Source organism: Eptatretus burgeri, chromosome 4 (assembly GCF_056783735.1).
Source record: "Eptatretus burgeri isolate ZD-2024b chromosome 4, Ebu_testis_v1, whole genome shotgun sequence".
Taxonomy (NCBI): Eukaryota; Metazoa; Chordata; class Myxini; order Myxiniformes; family Myxinidae; genus Eptatretus; species Eptatretus burgeri.
The window spans coordinates 126,473,382-126,489,150 of NC_140964.1; the positions used below are offsets into that span (position 1 = coordinate 126,473,382).

The following is a 15,769-nucleotide window of genomic DNA, read 5'->3' on the forward strand; positions in this document are numbered from 1 at the left end:
AAATGATGTTCGCACAACGACGACGTCGCTTAACGACGCGTTTCTCAGAACGTAACTCCGTCGTTAAGTGGCGCATGACTGTATATATATATATATATATATATATATATATATATATATATATATATATATATATATATATATATATATATATATATATATATACATATATATATATATATATATATATATATATATATATATATATATATATATATATATATATATATATATATATATATATATATACATACATATGAAATAATGGTTCCATGTGCATATGTGATATAACATAAGACTAGAGATAGGTTTCAATCATTGTTGATTTATTGTCATCTCATCATGTAATGGGTTATCTATTTATTTATTACGAAACGGCTCACCTTGTGTTGCCGCCATTTTGTCGCATCCACATCGCAATAATATTCCATTTTTTTTCTGGAATCGTCATGCATGCAATAAAAATACACTGACCTATACCAATCACATCTCTCACTCATGCTCACAGATTTAAAATATATATATATATATATATATATATATTGATCAGAATTTGTTTCTTTTCTTTTGTGCAGTAAGGTAGACAATGAGCTTCTGCCCAAGTTGATGGCAAACCTCAATCTTCTCCTGAAGGATGAAAACGTGAATGTTCGGAAGAAAGCCATCTTGAGTTTTACCCAGCTTTACCGTGTCACAATACAGGCAATGTCATAATTCTCTTGCTCACAGTTTCTCTTCACATTATGTCCCATTGACAGCAGTAAAATTACTTCGTACTGAGATTTCCACCTTCCTTTCAACACCCGTGTGCAGTGGCTTGCAAAAATACGCAAGCTTACAGAGGAGCAGGAGTCTGGCTGGGAAATTTTGTGCCGTGTTAAAGATTATATCATTGATCTGCTTGACTCGGAGAATGACGGTGTCCGCACACACTCCATCAAATTCCTCGAAATGCTTATTATTGTACTCACACCACGGCCGAGTGATCCTGATGTTCCATGCCGACCTGAAACTGATCTCGATCTTGATCGGATTTCGAATGAACACCCTGTTCTAGATCCTGGTAAGAAACCTTTTTATAACTATGTTTTCAACTTTCTTAATGAAAATATAACTACTGTAAGTAGTCAGAGATCCGGATCCGACTACTCAAATTTTTTAAGTGATTGTTCACCATTGAGAGATGGGGCCAAACACGATATATAGCGCGACATCTCAAAAAGTTGTCCACAGATTCAGATGAAACTTGGTTGATATGTTGTGTGTTTGACAAGGAAGAATTGGTTCAATTTTGGTGAAGATCCGGATGAAGATCTGATAATTTTGAAGTGATTCTTCACCATTGAGATAGACAGGGCTAAACTGATAAAGGGCACGATAACTCAAAAAGCCGTGGACGGATTCGGACGAAACTTGGTGGACAGGTTCGGTGTGTGGCAAGGACGCATTGATTCGATTTTGGTGAAGATCTGAATCCGGATCTGGATACGAGAATTATTTAACTTTTAAAGTGATTATTCACCATTGAGTGATGGGGCTAAAAACGATATGGTTCTGTATAACATGATATTTCAAAAATGTATTGTGCCCGATGTGTTCTCGTGGATCAGACATTACGTGGCGGAGGTATGCGCTCTTCCGAGTGCCCTTCTAGTTTATTCATTTATTTGTTTATTCACTCATGATATGTGTACTTTATTTTGCAATTAAACAAAAACAAAGATTTTTTTTTACCTCCCCCCCCCCTCCTCTTCCAGAGAAGCTTCGGGAGGATGGGCGCAAAGCAATGGATCGCTTGCTGAGCTTTATGGGGCACCCTGCTATCTCCAGCATCAACTTGACTGCTGCCCTTGGCTCTTTAGCCTCTATTGCTCGGCAACGTCCTGTGTTCATGGCGCAGGTGGTGCAGGCGTATGAGATCCTTCATGGTATGGAAGAGTCAAAATAACATTGTTATTGCAGCTCTTTATTTTCTTTAGTTTGTTGTATTCTCCCTCTCCACCCCCCATAATTTATTGCTGGACTGAGTATTATGAGATTCAGGTGTGTGAGTGCGTGCTCGTGCATTTCATTGTGCGTGTTCCTTCCATACACAAGTCCTGCTTAGAGCTCGCAGGATGGTTCACATTGCCACTCGCCAAGCAAGTGGTGGCAAGATGGGTTTTTTTTCCACCAGGTTTTTGCAGGGCCCACGTGGTCCACCATCAACCAACCCTCTGGTGAAACTCCCAAAATACAGAATCGCAACTCACCTCCACTATTTTGTTCCTCTTTTTTTCCCCCACCTGTGGAACCAACTTCCACATTATCTTCAATGTCCTTCCCTCCAGGCCTTCAAGACGACTGTTCATCTCCATCTCAACAACCATCCAAAACCATGATCTTTTCCACCGCTATTAACCCTCCCTATGCCCACCTCTTTCCCACTTTCCTGTTTTTCCTTCCTGAGAGTTTGCTTCTATGTCCATATTGGCCTCCCCTACCCCTCATTCTTCCCCACATCCCTTATTAATCTCGTCCGAAGGGGTTGCGAGACTATCGTAATGCCTGGCTGTGTGTGTGTGTGTGTGTGTGTGTGTGTGTGTGTGTGTGTGTGTGTGTGTGTGTGTGTGTGTGTGTGTGTGTGTGTGTGTGTGTGTGTGTGTGTGTGTGTGTGTGTGTGTGTGTGTGTGTGTGTGTGTGTGTGTGTGTGTGTGTGTGTCTGTGTGCCCACCTCTATATATTTTCGCTTTCATTGTTTTTTTTCTCTTCAACCGCTTGCCTGATCGATGCAAAACTTTAAACATACAAGGGACTCTCCATGGAGAATATTTTATTGATAACTTTGATGTCATAGGTTACATGGTATGACAGCCACATTGGATTAAAGGAAAAAAATATTGAACATCTTCTCTGAAACCGCTCAACGCAAAAAATTGAAACGGCATATGTCATCAACTCCCCATGGGGTGTATTTGGTGATAATGATGACGTCCTCACTGAAGTAGTATTACATCCAGAAATGGTTGAATTGAAATTCTTATCTGAAACATCTGAAACTTTATGTATCTGATCTACGACCCAATGTGAGCGAAGAATTAAATTTGTGACGTCATTGATCACATGGTCTGGTGGCCATATTGAATTGAAAATAAAAACATAAAGAATCTTCTTCTTCAGAATTTTTAACAGATTGATCTGAAACTTCAAACTTATGATCGACGAGCCTTGGGGAATATAGTTAGCCCATCCCCAGCACAGTGGAAGACGAAGTTTTACAATCACTTCTGTGTATCTGCTGTGCGGGCACAACTTATTTTTGCTATTTGAGCTTTTGTCATCATATTTTCAACAAAGCTTTATTATGACAATATGGAGAAGACAAATTAATAATTTTATTGAAATAATTTTCATTGCTATTGTTATTGCTCTTATTATTATTATTATTACTAGTACGTGCCTGTAAAAAAAAAAATAATAAAAAATAAATAAACCACACAGGCCGTTTCTTCACTCTCAAGTGCCTGTACGTGCGTGACCCGGAAGTTCGATATTATTCGCAGTTACTATTATTCGCAATTTATTTTTAATACAAAATTATTCAATTAGCGCCAACGTATTTTACCTTTTCGCAATGTCGTGGCAAGGAAAAACAAAAAGAGAAGAGAAGAGAGAGAAAAAATTTACTTCCTGGTTTGGAGCATACCAGCTCACTCTGATGTTACCGAAATTTATACACCGTCTAATATGAAAACGATCATTTCTTGGGCCATTGTGTTTATCTATAAATGCGCATAAGAAATCGAGAAATTATTAGAATACACAAAGTCATCACTCTCCCGTACGAAGCCCGTACGTGTAACCCGTAATGGGGAACGTGGCTGTGCTTCCCTTCCCCATCGGCCACGCCCACGCAACAACGTGTCTTCCCATTGGTTTGGTAAATAAATGGCCATAACTTGTGAGGCACTTGTCCGATTAATATCAAACCTTGAAAAGGCACATCCTCAGGTCCCCAGCAATATACCTGGCAAGTTTCAATTAGATCGGACCAGTGGTTGTCGAGAAACAGCGGTCACACACACACACACACACACACACACACACACACACACACACACACACACACACACACACACACACACACACACACACACATTGCTGGAATTATAGATAGATTATTTTCATCATTCGAACCTTTTTTGCCCTTGTTTTTTGTTGTTGTTGTTGGCCTCTTTAAAAAAATATAATTTTCTCAGCAAATCACTTGACCGATTGACACAATTTTCAGGGTAGGAGCAACCCACCATGGGGAATATTTTAATTATAGTTGTGATGTCATAGGTCACGTGATATGGCAGCCAAATTGGATTAAATGCAAAAAACTAGAAGGGCACTCCGGAGATAGCATACCTTTTGCCAGGCTGATTAGTTCATATTTTGTATCCCACTGATAGGCTGGATCTGGATTCGGGCCTGAACTAAAATGGAATGTGCTTGTTCTTGTCACCTAACCAACTCACCCACCAAGTTTCGTCTGAATCTGTCCATAACTTTTTGAAATATCGTGTGACATATCATTTTAGCCCTGTCACTCGATGGTGAAGAATCTCTTTAAAAATTCTCGAATTTGTATCTTCACCAAAGTCGAATCAATTCTTCCTTGTTACAAACCCAACCTGCCCACTAAGTTTCGTCCGAATCCATTCACAACTTTTTGAGATATCCTGCTAAGTGTCATTTTTGGCCCTATCTCCCAATGGTAAAGAATCACTTAAAAAATTCTCAGATCCAGATCCAGATTTGTATCTTTAACAAAATCTAATCATTTCGTCCTCATCACATACCCAAGCTGTCCACAAAATTTTGTTCAAATCTGTCCACAACTTTTGAGATATTTTGTTCACCAACAAATAGACATACAGACAGAGGTAAAAACTTCACCTCCGTCCACCTTCGGTGGCAGAGGTAATTAAAGCATTATATCTCTGAAACCCCTGATTGGAAAAAAATTCAAACTTGATGCATCTCATTCTACTCCCAATGGGGAATGAATATAGGATTGTAAGGATGAGGTCATTGGTGAAGTGCTTGACCAGCCATAAATGTTTTAATCAAAATCCTCATTAACCATTGAGAATCAGTGTAACATTTTTATTTAACTTTTTTTTTACTGTAACATTTTAAACATTTTTACCAAAATGAGATTTTATCATCAAATTTTCAACAAACCATTGTATACCATAATAATAATTAATAAAAGGTAGAATGGTATTAACTGTCGTTTTTGTCAAGTTTAGTTCGAGTACAAAGCAGGCGCGGACGGGCTTTGAATTTTCAGATGCTTTGTAGTTTTAAATTTTTTTCATAATCATCTTCATTGAGGCAATTTAGCGTTGATATGCACAAAAGTGGTCGTCAAATATCCTAATAATCAATCAATAAAGCTATGGATAATGGCAGTGTTTGTGAAACAAGTTAAAAAAAGATATAAAAGTTCATAGCCCCCGTTGTTTTAGTAATTTTGCTTTACGGAGTTAAAGGGCTGGTCGATATTTATGTAAAACTAAAATGGCCGCCAGTCTACCAGTTGGCCATCATTGACCAGATCACAAAATAAAGTGAGGGGCACGTGTACGCCATCATGCACTGTTCTTGTGCCAAGTTTGAAGAAAATCGGATCAGGCATGTCTTAGAAATGGTTGGGGACACATTGAAGTTACAAAATGTCCACCAGTCGGCCATCTTGGATCTAATCTCAAAAAAAACGACGTGCTTATGTTAGTCATCATTCATTATCTGTGTGCCAAGTTTGAACAAGATCTGTAAATGCACGTCTGAGAAATGGTTGAAGACGTGTTCGAAACCGGATCTGTTTTAACAACTAAAATGGCTGCCAGTTGGTCATGTTGGATCTGATGTCGAAACAAAATGACGTGCGTATGCAACCCATCTTTCATTATAAGTTTGCCAAGTTTGAACGACATTGGTAAATGCCTGTCCGGAAATGGTTGAGGATGTATTCAGCATGGGTTGTTTTTTTTTAAACTAAAATGGTCGCCGGCCTACCAGTCAGTCATCTTTGATCAGATCGCAAAATAAAATTAGGTGCAAGTGTGTGTATTCCATTGTGTACTGTGCTTGTGCCAAGTTTGAACAAAATTGGACCATGCATGTCGGAGAAATGGTTGGTGAAACGTTTAAGTAACAAAATGGCCACCAGTCAGCCATCTTGGTTCTGATCTCAAAAACAAATGATGTGCATATATATAAGCCATCATTCATTGTCTGTGTGCCGAGTTTGAACAACATCGGTAAATGCATGTCCGAGAAATGGTTGAGGACGTGTTCGACACCGTGGTTTTTAATATTTTTTACAACTAAAATGCTCGCTCGTCGGCCATCTTGGATGTGATGTCAAAAATAAAAATAAAAAGACGTGCATATGTATTCCACCATGCATGGGCATCGATCCCAGGGGGGACGGGGGGGGACATTTCCCTCCCACTTTTTTTTTTACCAGGGGGGACAGTATATTGTCCCCCCCACATTTCAAGTCCCATACCTATTTGAAAAATGCAAAAAAATCAAGCAATAGCTGTTGGTACGCAGCGATAAACCTTCGTTGCTATTCTTGTCATTATACCATACAGCCCCACGCTGCAGAAATACCTCATGTACTGTACATGTACTGTACGGTGCATATAGGGGACGACGGTAGTGTACATCATGTACTACCGTCGTCCCCTATATGCACCGTCTCTTCGACACATAGCGCTGGCTGGCCGCTCACCCACTGACGGCAGCTCTGTCGCTCACACTCATACAGTGTACACGGCTGAAAACGAAACTAGGAATTTCCAGTAGGTACCTACGTTGAGCATATGCGTTCGGCTCAGCGATGTGTCACAACCTGCGTCGCTACAGAACGGGGCACAGGTCATTAGACAACTAACATGGAGAAGCAAAATACCAAGATACCAAGATGCCTGGGCACACCTTGGGAGAAGGGTCCAGTTACCTGTCCCACCCCCCCACCCCCACATTTTGGCTTGGATCGACGCCCTTGCCACCTTGTGTTGTCTTTGTGCCAAATATGAATAAAATCGGTATACACATATCCGATAAATGGTTGCGACCGTGCGCATGCACGGACACGAAAATAGAGACCAAATTCATAAACCCCAATTTCAGACTAAGTCCAACAGGGGCTAATAATTGGGTACATATGTAGATGATATGGGGAAATGAGCCATAATACAAGCTTGTTCAGTTAACGATTGTATCTTTGTTCAGAATGAGCGTGCAAGGCAAAACTATGCACTCTACCCATCAAGTTTGTTATTTTTTCGTCTTTATTTTGTCCCTCAACACCCCCCCCCCCCTTTTCTAAGGTGTTTGTCACTGGGGCGTAATGCCTCTTTTGCTTTCTTTTGCTTTTTGTTACTAAAGTGGAAATCTTTCTCTGTTTATCCTGCCATTTTGATGTCTCTGTTGATTTGCTGCATTGTAACCTTCCACACACTCTTTCCATCGTTGCACCTTGCTTTAGCAAACTTGCCACCAACGCTAGCCAAGTCGCAAGTGAGCAGTGTGCGCAAGAACTTGAAGCTGCACCTGCTCACTTTGCTGCGGCTGTCTGCTGCAGCAGAATTCCAGTCTCAAGTGACCACCTTGCTATACGACCTTGGTTGCACTGCTCCGGAGATTGCACGCAGCACGGGCTTGGCTCGTGATGTGCGTAAACGACAACGGGATGACACCGACTCCACAGCTAAAAAGGGTCGTTTTGGTAAGTTTGAACTTTCTTTAATGCCTTATTACTTAAAAGGAAACAAAACTCAAGCTTCAAAAACTTAGAATTATTACTACAGTCTGTGTGATTATTATTGATTTTTATTATCATTATTTTTTTTCCAATTCACATCATTGGATGGAGCAATTGACTGTGAAGCACTAAATGCAACTTATTGGATTTCCCTGTAATTTCTCTCGAGGGCCGGCAGGTCTGAACTGTGCGGGTCCCAGTTCAGCTGCGAAACATTCCATCCCATGCTTTTCAGTTTAATTTCTCTTTTAAAATAGAGAAAATGCAAATAAACATGAATAGACTGTAACAAAACGGACCGAGCAGAATGTTTTTCTAACGGCAACTTTATTTCTCAATTCTGCTTTGTCTTTAACATGCAGTCTGTGATTCCAAATCCTGATAACGAAAAGTTCTCAAATGTCAAAAATAAGTGGAGTGACAACCGAGAGATTTTTATTTTATTTTATTTTTTAAATATTCTCCTTCATTTGTTCGCAAATATCGATGAACGGTGCAAAGAGCAAGCACTTGGTGAATCGCAGCAATATACCTTCACTTGTTTTTATACTGATTCGCCATCAGTCTTAAAAAGTGGCCGTTACATGCATGAAAGACATAATACGTAAACAGATTTTTCAAAACCAACATCTGAATGACAAAACGCACAAGTGCACCTCCTGAGCTGATACTTTCCCAGCTTTCTTTCCTCTTCCGATTTTGTTTTTAAAATGCAGTTGAAGATTCCAAAACTTCTGATTGAGAACGTCTACTTCTTTGTCGTATGACCTTGTTTTGCAATAAGTACAACGAATCAGTATTTTCATCAACTTGTGCAAATGCAGAATACCGCTTAAACAAACTATGTTGCTTAAATATTGCTGACCATGTAAATGTCTTTGGCGCCAATTAATACGTATGTATGCATGTTTCAATAAAAAAAAAGATATGAGCAAAAACCTTGTTTCCTGTGCAGCAGATGATGATGAAAAGGATGTTGAGTCGTCGACAACATTGCTGCCTCTTGGTGGGAAAAGCAGCTCGAAGCCCACAAACCAGTTGGCGATTGACATCACTGCAGAGGCAATTGTTCCATTGCTCACATCAGCGAATGTGGCAAAACTCGTGAGTGCATCACAAAGTTTGTGTATGGCTTGGCTTTAGCCATGGAGAAAGGAAATGAAAGCCTGAAGACTGAAAGAAACGCCATTTTATCTTTGTTTTTTATTTCACATAATCTTGTTCGCACTGACGGTTGAAATTAAAAAAAAAAATTTTTACGCGACTTGTTTTAATACAAAGTCGATGCTCGGGGATGAGCTAGAACACAGATTGGATCAGGAGACAACAGTCCAAAAGGAACAGCAGAAAGAGAAGGGGAAAATAGACTGAGACAGACAACAAGGGATGCGTGGGTAAGGATGACGGGTAAGGAACAGTGCAGAGGGTGAATAAGATGGATACATAAGCAAACTTGCAGGAAGGGAAAACTAGGAATTTGGGGAGCAAAGGATGGGGGGATGGCGGGGTTAACGAGGATAGAAAAGATCATGGCTTTAGATGGGGGATGATTTGAGATGGTGGTGAACAGCTTTCTTTTGAAGACCTGGAGGGAAGAATAAGATTGAAGAGGATGTGGAAGTTTATTCCACAGTCGGAAAAAAAAAAATGAGGAACAAATGAGTGGAGGTGAGCAGTGATTCTGAATTTTGGGAGTTTCATCAGAAGATGGTTGCTGGTGGACCGTTTGCCCCCCTGCAGAAACCTGGGGGGGGGGTAGGCCCATAGACTCGGCTTCATTGCAGGAGATTACAATGATCTTGAAGGCCTTGGTCTCCATGGCGTCAAGCTGAGCAAGCCATAAGGCAGGGGTGCCAGTCGAGAGGCGAGACCAGTACTCCATCTTGCTGGATCTTACTGTATACAGAGACGTGAAGCGATGCTTATTTGCCTCTCGTTGTGCCCCCGGATCCTCGTTGAAAAGGGCTATATTTGAAAGAGCTGTATTAAGGGCTGCTAGCAGTAGTTGGTGGACGTTGACGATTTGTCTTTCACAAAGAGTTTGGCTAGTTATTGCTGCTGCCCTGGACAAATTCCAAATTCTTGCTAAAGTCAGGTCGGGGCAGCTGGTTTGTAAAAGACTTGGGACAAACTTGCCCCTCAACTCACCCCACAACAACTTGGAATTAGTCGGAGTAATTGTGGTTTGTAATGCACCATTTGTTTACAGCACTGCGTTACCGGCTTTGAAGGAAGTAGTTCACCTGCTGATGTCTCCCAGCCTGACAACACACCTTTCCATCCGTTATGAATTGGCTCGTAGGTAACTGTTAAAATCTACAGAGGCCAGCCTAGACTCCATCTCAAACTACTCGACATCATCGAACATCACCCTCAGGGCTAGTCAACATTCCGCAACCCACGACTGAACGTGCACTTGTTTTTATGACGCAATGGCACAATGTAAGTTCTAATATCGACCAAAATCTGGTACATTGTGTCTGTGACCATGAACAGTTGTTCAAATCAAATAATTGTGTATGAATTAAGATATTTTCATTTTTCATTCCTGTCCCAATATGTTTCATAGGAAAGTGTAGGCGACCTCTTGTTGCACTTAATTTTGCTGCAGGAAGGGTGACCCATGGCTGTAAATATTCTATGGCTTAATGTTTATTTCCCTTCAGCCAATAAATTCTGCAATATCTATAGCAAGTGCAGAGCTCCCATTTTGGTTCGTATGTTGGCATTTCTTTTTGTTTTACTCACTGTATATGTTTAAATCTTGTTGTATTGAGATTGCATACCTGCCTGGTGTTGGCTTAATAGCTAGGATGGCTGCCTTACTATCTTAGGGTCTTGATTTTGAGTCCCTGTTGTTCTGTTAAATAACATCAGGTGGGTTGACTCGGCCTGTCATCCTTCCGAGGTCAGCAAGATGAGTATCAGCTTACTGGAAACGGGGGGCACCGCATCAGTGGCACGGCCCTGCTACCGGCAATGATGCAACCAGCAGCCATTGGCTGCTCGCAAAATAATAATAACTCGAATGGCACTCGGTGGAGCGCATACCTCCGCCACGTAATGCCTGATCCACGGCAACATATCGGCCCATTGCATTTTTGACATATCATGCTATATAGTACGATGTCGTTTTTGGCCCGATCTCTCAATGGTGAAGAATCACTTTTAGAATTAAATAATTCTCGTATCCGGATTCGGATCTTCACCAAAATCTAATCCGTTCGTCCTTATCACACACCCAACCTGTCCACAAAATTTTAACCAGATCTGTCCACAACTTTTTGAGATATCCTCCACTAAAAGACAAACAAACAGACAGACAGACAGAAAGGGGTGAAAACATCACCTCCTTCACCTTCGGTGGCGGAGGTAATAATAATAACGAGAACTGCCGCTTTATAACTGCTGGCATTGATGACCGGGTACCAAGACGTCCGGCTTTGATACAACATGGGATTGATGAGTTACGGTCCGAGTAAAATGCCGCGTTCAATCTACTTATTACTTACGCAGTTAGCTCTTTTTCCTGAATACATAATCGGTATCAATTGAATTGGTCTTCAAATCACCTGAACACGAAGTAATAAATTTTGACACCATGTGCAGAGGGTAAACGAGGACTTCCCTGAGTCGAACGAGGCCCCACACATCTCTCTACGACGACACGAGATTGACATGTTATGGACTTTGGAACAGGCCACGCTCTACATATGTATTTATTATGTACGCAGTTGACCCTTTTTCCTGGGACCATCGTTGGTATCAATTGAATTGCTACTTCGCGACCGAAGGTTTTCGGGTAAATTCAATATGGTTGCCAAACAATGTGACCTACATCAAAAAGGCAGCAAAACTATTTGTTCGTCATAGAAAGGTGGTCATAACTGTCAAGTTGCGCCTCAATCTGTTCAGCCATTTTGGCGTTTTTTAAATAAATAATAATAATAATAATAATAATAATAATAATAATAATAATAATAATAATATGGCTGTCGAACCACGTGACCTATGATATCATTTTTCTTCCGTGACTTGTTGCGAAGATGATGCTCAAAATATTTCATATTTTTCGGATGCAGCATTCTACATGTCAGATTTTCATCAGGATACCACTTCACCGATGATGTCACGAAAAATCACACTTCTTCCCCATGGGGAGTTCTTGCCACATGTGCCAAGTTTCAATTTTTTCCATTGCGCTGTTTCAGAGATACAGAGGTCAAAAGTGTTTTGGTTTTTCAGAGATGGCACCCATCTCTGATGGGTGTGACACCCACGTGACCTATGATGTCATAATTATCAATTAATAATTCTACAAAAAAAGGCACGTACTATGGTGATGATGTCATGCAAATTGGACTAATAGTTGCGAGAAAATGAATTTAATAGTGAACAAAAATACGAAAATTGCCAGCAGAATAATAATCATCGATCTATAATTCCAGCAATGTGTGTGTGTGTGTGTGTGTGTGTGTGTGTGTGTGTGTGTGTGTGTGTGTGTGTGTGTGTGTGTGGGGGGGTGTGGGTGTGTGTGTGTGTGTGTGTGTGTGTGTGTGTGTGTGTGTGTGTGTGTGTGTGTGTGTGTGTGTGTGTGTGTGTGTGTGTGAGTGACCACTGTTTCTTGACAACCACTGATCTGATCTAATTGAAACTTGCCAGCTATATTGCTGGGGACCTGAGGATGTGCCTTTTCAAGGTTTGATATTAATCGGACAAGTGGTTCCCAAGTTATGGCCATTTATTTACCAAACCAAAGACAAGACACGTTGCTGCGGCCATTTATTTACCAAAGCAATGACAAGACACGTTGCTGCGTAGGCCGGTGCACGGCCGGCCGACGATGACGTCATGGGCCGTGCCGGTTACGATGGGGAAAGGCGCCTTAGTCACCGTGGCTAGGAGTGGCAATGGTCAATGGCAGTGAATGTCATGGCAAGCAAAGACAGGGAGGTAAACTTGATTTTAATTTGGATTTTAATTAACTCTGTGTGTGTAAGTATCACAGCAGTTGTTACTTCAATGAAAGCGATAATTCGTGGAATGCATGTGAACATTCCGTGCGGGCACGCACCACTTCCGGATAGTGATGGCTGACTGTATTCTAATAATTTCTCGATTTCTTATGCGCATTGAAAGGTAAACACAATGCCCCAATCCAGTCTTCGTTTACGACAGCGAAGGAACGGCCTGTGTAGTTCTTTCAAAGTTTTTTTTTTTTTTTTTGGTTTGCACGTACGGCCACGCACATACGGGCACGTACTAGTAATAATAATAGTAATAATAAACAAGAAAAACAATAGGTTACCCAGCCTGAAAGGCTTGGTACCCTAATGATAATAATAATAATAATCTGGATTGTGTCCACACACTGACCCTCTGCCCCCCTCCACCTTCACCCCTACCTATCCTACCATAACAGGTGTTGCTGAACATGGTGTTTTTGCCAGATACTATGCCAGCATCTTTCCAGGCATCTTACACTCCCATCGAGTCTGCTGGTACAGAAGCACAGATTCACCACTTGGCCCGTATAATGGCGACACAGCTCACTGCTGTTGGTCTTGGACCTGGTATGTGTGTGGCCTATTTGTGCCAGTTGTTCTTTATGACCAGCATTCCTGCGGAATATAAATTCTCACTTTTTTCATTTCAATTCCAATCGATAAAACATGACATGCTAATCCAGTGTTAATCCATTGGAGGACTATATGCTAAATTGGATGCCTTGTATTTCTATACTTTGATTGAGAACATCACAAACACTGAGGCTTTGGGCTCAAAAATGAATGAATATCTCACTGTATATGTGCACACCACACATTCAATCATTCCCCCTCACCCCACCCTCCCAAAGTTTCACTTTGCCCCCACAAACCCCCATCCTGTACCTTCCCAACATCCCCCCCCCTCATTTATCTCTAACTCTGTGGACCTGAAACACCCAGTGGTGAACTTGCACTTTATATCAAGAACTCAATTTCTCACTGCCCTTGTCCTGATCTTACACCTCCCAAACCTGAGGAATACTTTTGGCTGCGACTTCCCTTCCGCTCCCAACTCTTGTTCGTATGCATGTTTCACCGTCCTCCAGACAGTGACGACTCCATGTACATCTCTCTTGGACAACATGGACAAACTTTAAACCACTCATTTCAACTCTCTCTTCCTCATATGTAGTGAATTCATTTGTCACCATGCAACTTGGCTGGGTGTTGGTACCTCTCTCACCATCCATAGCACTTCAGCAAAGGACTTCTGTGACACCATGGGACTGACTCGATCTGTGAACTTTCTAACCCAAATTTCTCCCATCTTTCTTTCCTTCTGGACTTGGTGATGACTAACTTTCCTGCAAATTTATCCTGCTCTTCCTTTGCTCCAATTGGGTCACCTGATCATATGCTTGTTAACGTCAACATTTCTGTGGCTCGTATCAGAGTTGCCTCAATGCTGGCGATTCTGGCATTTTATTCAAGCAGATTGGCAGGGACTGCAAGCAGCCATCTTTCTTCAGGACTGGTCTCCCATATCTACTGCCCCTGATGTTAACTCAGCCTGGGAATTTTTTTCACAGACACCTGTTCTCTCATCCACAGTTTCATTCCATTTTGTCTTCAGTTATCCTACCCTTCTTCCCACCCATGGTACACTGAATCCTGTGGTGAGGCAGTTGCTCTGAAACAACTTGCCTTCTCTCCCTGGAAGGCTAATCGACCAAAGACAATCTCAGGCATTCCAAAAAAGCCGCAACAAGTGTGTGTCCACTCTCACGAGAGCCAGAAAACAACATCTGTCCAACCTCAAGAATGGACTTTCAAACTTATCTCCCTCCGCTAACACCGGATGGTGCCTTGTCTGGTCTACACTCCCCTTCCATCTCTTCACTCTCTTCAAATGGCACCACAGCTGACTCCGCTCTTGAGAAGGCCGAATGCCTCAATTTGGTGTTTGCTTCCAAACCTTGTGTCCCCAACCCCTCACGATCGGTTCCCATCCTTCCCTGTCATACCCAACCACTCCTGAATTCCTTGTCTTTTGCACCTGAGAAGGTTCTTTCAGCCGTCGACTCTGACTTTGCAACTGGACCGGATGGCATCAGCTTACGTGTCCTGGAATCCTGCTCTGCTGCTCTTGCACATCCTCTCTCTGCCCTTTTCACCCTATCATTTGCCCTTGGTCATCTTCCATCTGCTTGGACATCCATCAACATCACTGCATTACATAAAAAGATGCAAAAACTGATCCCCTTAAGTACAGACCGATCAACTTACTTCCAATCATCAGCACATTCGTGGAATCCATCATCACATTTGACATAAAATCATTCCAGGTCACTCCACCTTAGACATGCAGCTTCTACTCACCCAACAATGGATGGAGGCCCTCAATGTCAGACATGAGATCAGGGCCGTCTCTCTGGAAATATCTCGTGCTTTTGATACAGTCTGGCACCCAGCCTCACTCTCCAAACTGTCTACCTATGGCATCCAAGGCCAACTCCACCACACATGGCTTCCTGACTTCCTCTGCTCTCGTAGCCAACGTGTGGTACTCAACGGAATCCTTTCATCTCCTCTCCCTGTCAAGGCTAGAGTACCCCAAGGCAGTGTTCTGAGCCCAGTCCTGTTCCTGATCTTCATCAATGAAGTCGTTGACTCTCTGGAAAATCCCATTGATCTCCTCGTCGATGTGCTCTTCCACTCTGATGACGTGCTTCCTCTCTCCGTCCATTAACTTTCTTATATTCAATGCTTCTAAGACCTATTCACTGGTCCTTGGCTCCTCATCGATGCTTAAAAGGTGTCAACCTCAGTTGGTGAATCTTGGCGATCACCACCTGATTTCTGGTTTTCACACTTTCCTATTGAGGTGTCACTATGGACCCAACACTTTCCTTTCTTCTGCCTGTTATGTTGTTACAATCGGTAAATATATTTTCTTCCATGTGCACAACATTTC

General features: G+C 41.7%; 1 protein-coding gene across 2 annotated transcripts in view; it reads left to right on the forward strand.

Annotated features, from left to right (window-relative positions):
* The window catches only part of SYMPK (symplekin scaffold protein), a 121,727-nt gene that overhangs the window by 61,676 nt on the left and 44,282 nt on the right, over positions 1-15,769 (forward strand). The window contains exons 7-12 of one of the 2 annotated variants that reach the window (XM_085879978.1): positions 576-702; positions 814-1,063; positions 1,758-1,928; positions 7,532-7,771; positions 8,763-8,911; positions 13,230-13,380. In XM_085879978.1, coding sequence (XP_085736104.1) covers positions 576-702; positions 814-1,063; positions 1,758-1,928; positions 7,532-7,771; positions 8,763-8,911; positions 13,230-13,380 — 1,088 coding nt within the window. The remainder of the gene's footprint in view (positions 1-575; positions 703-813; positions 1,064-1,757; positions 1,929-7,531; positions 7,772-8,762; positions 8,912-13,229; positions 13,381-15,769) is intronic. The other variant, XM_085879979.1, reaches the window with a different exon arrangement.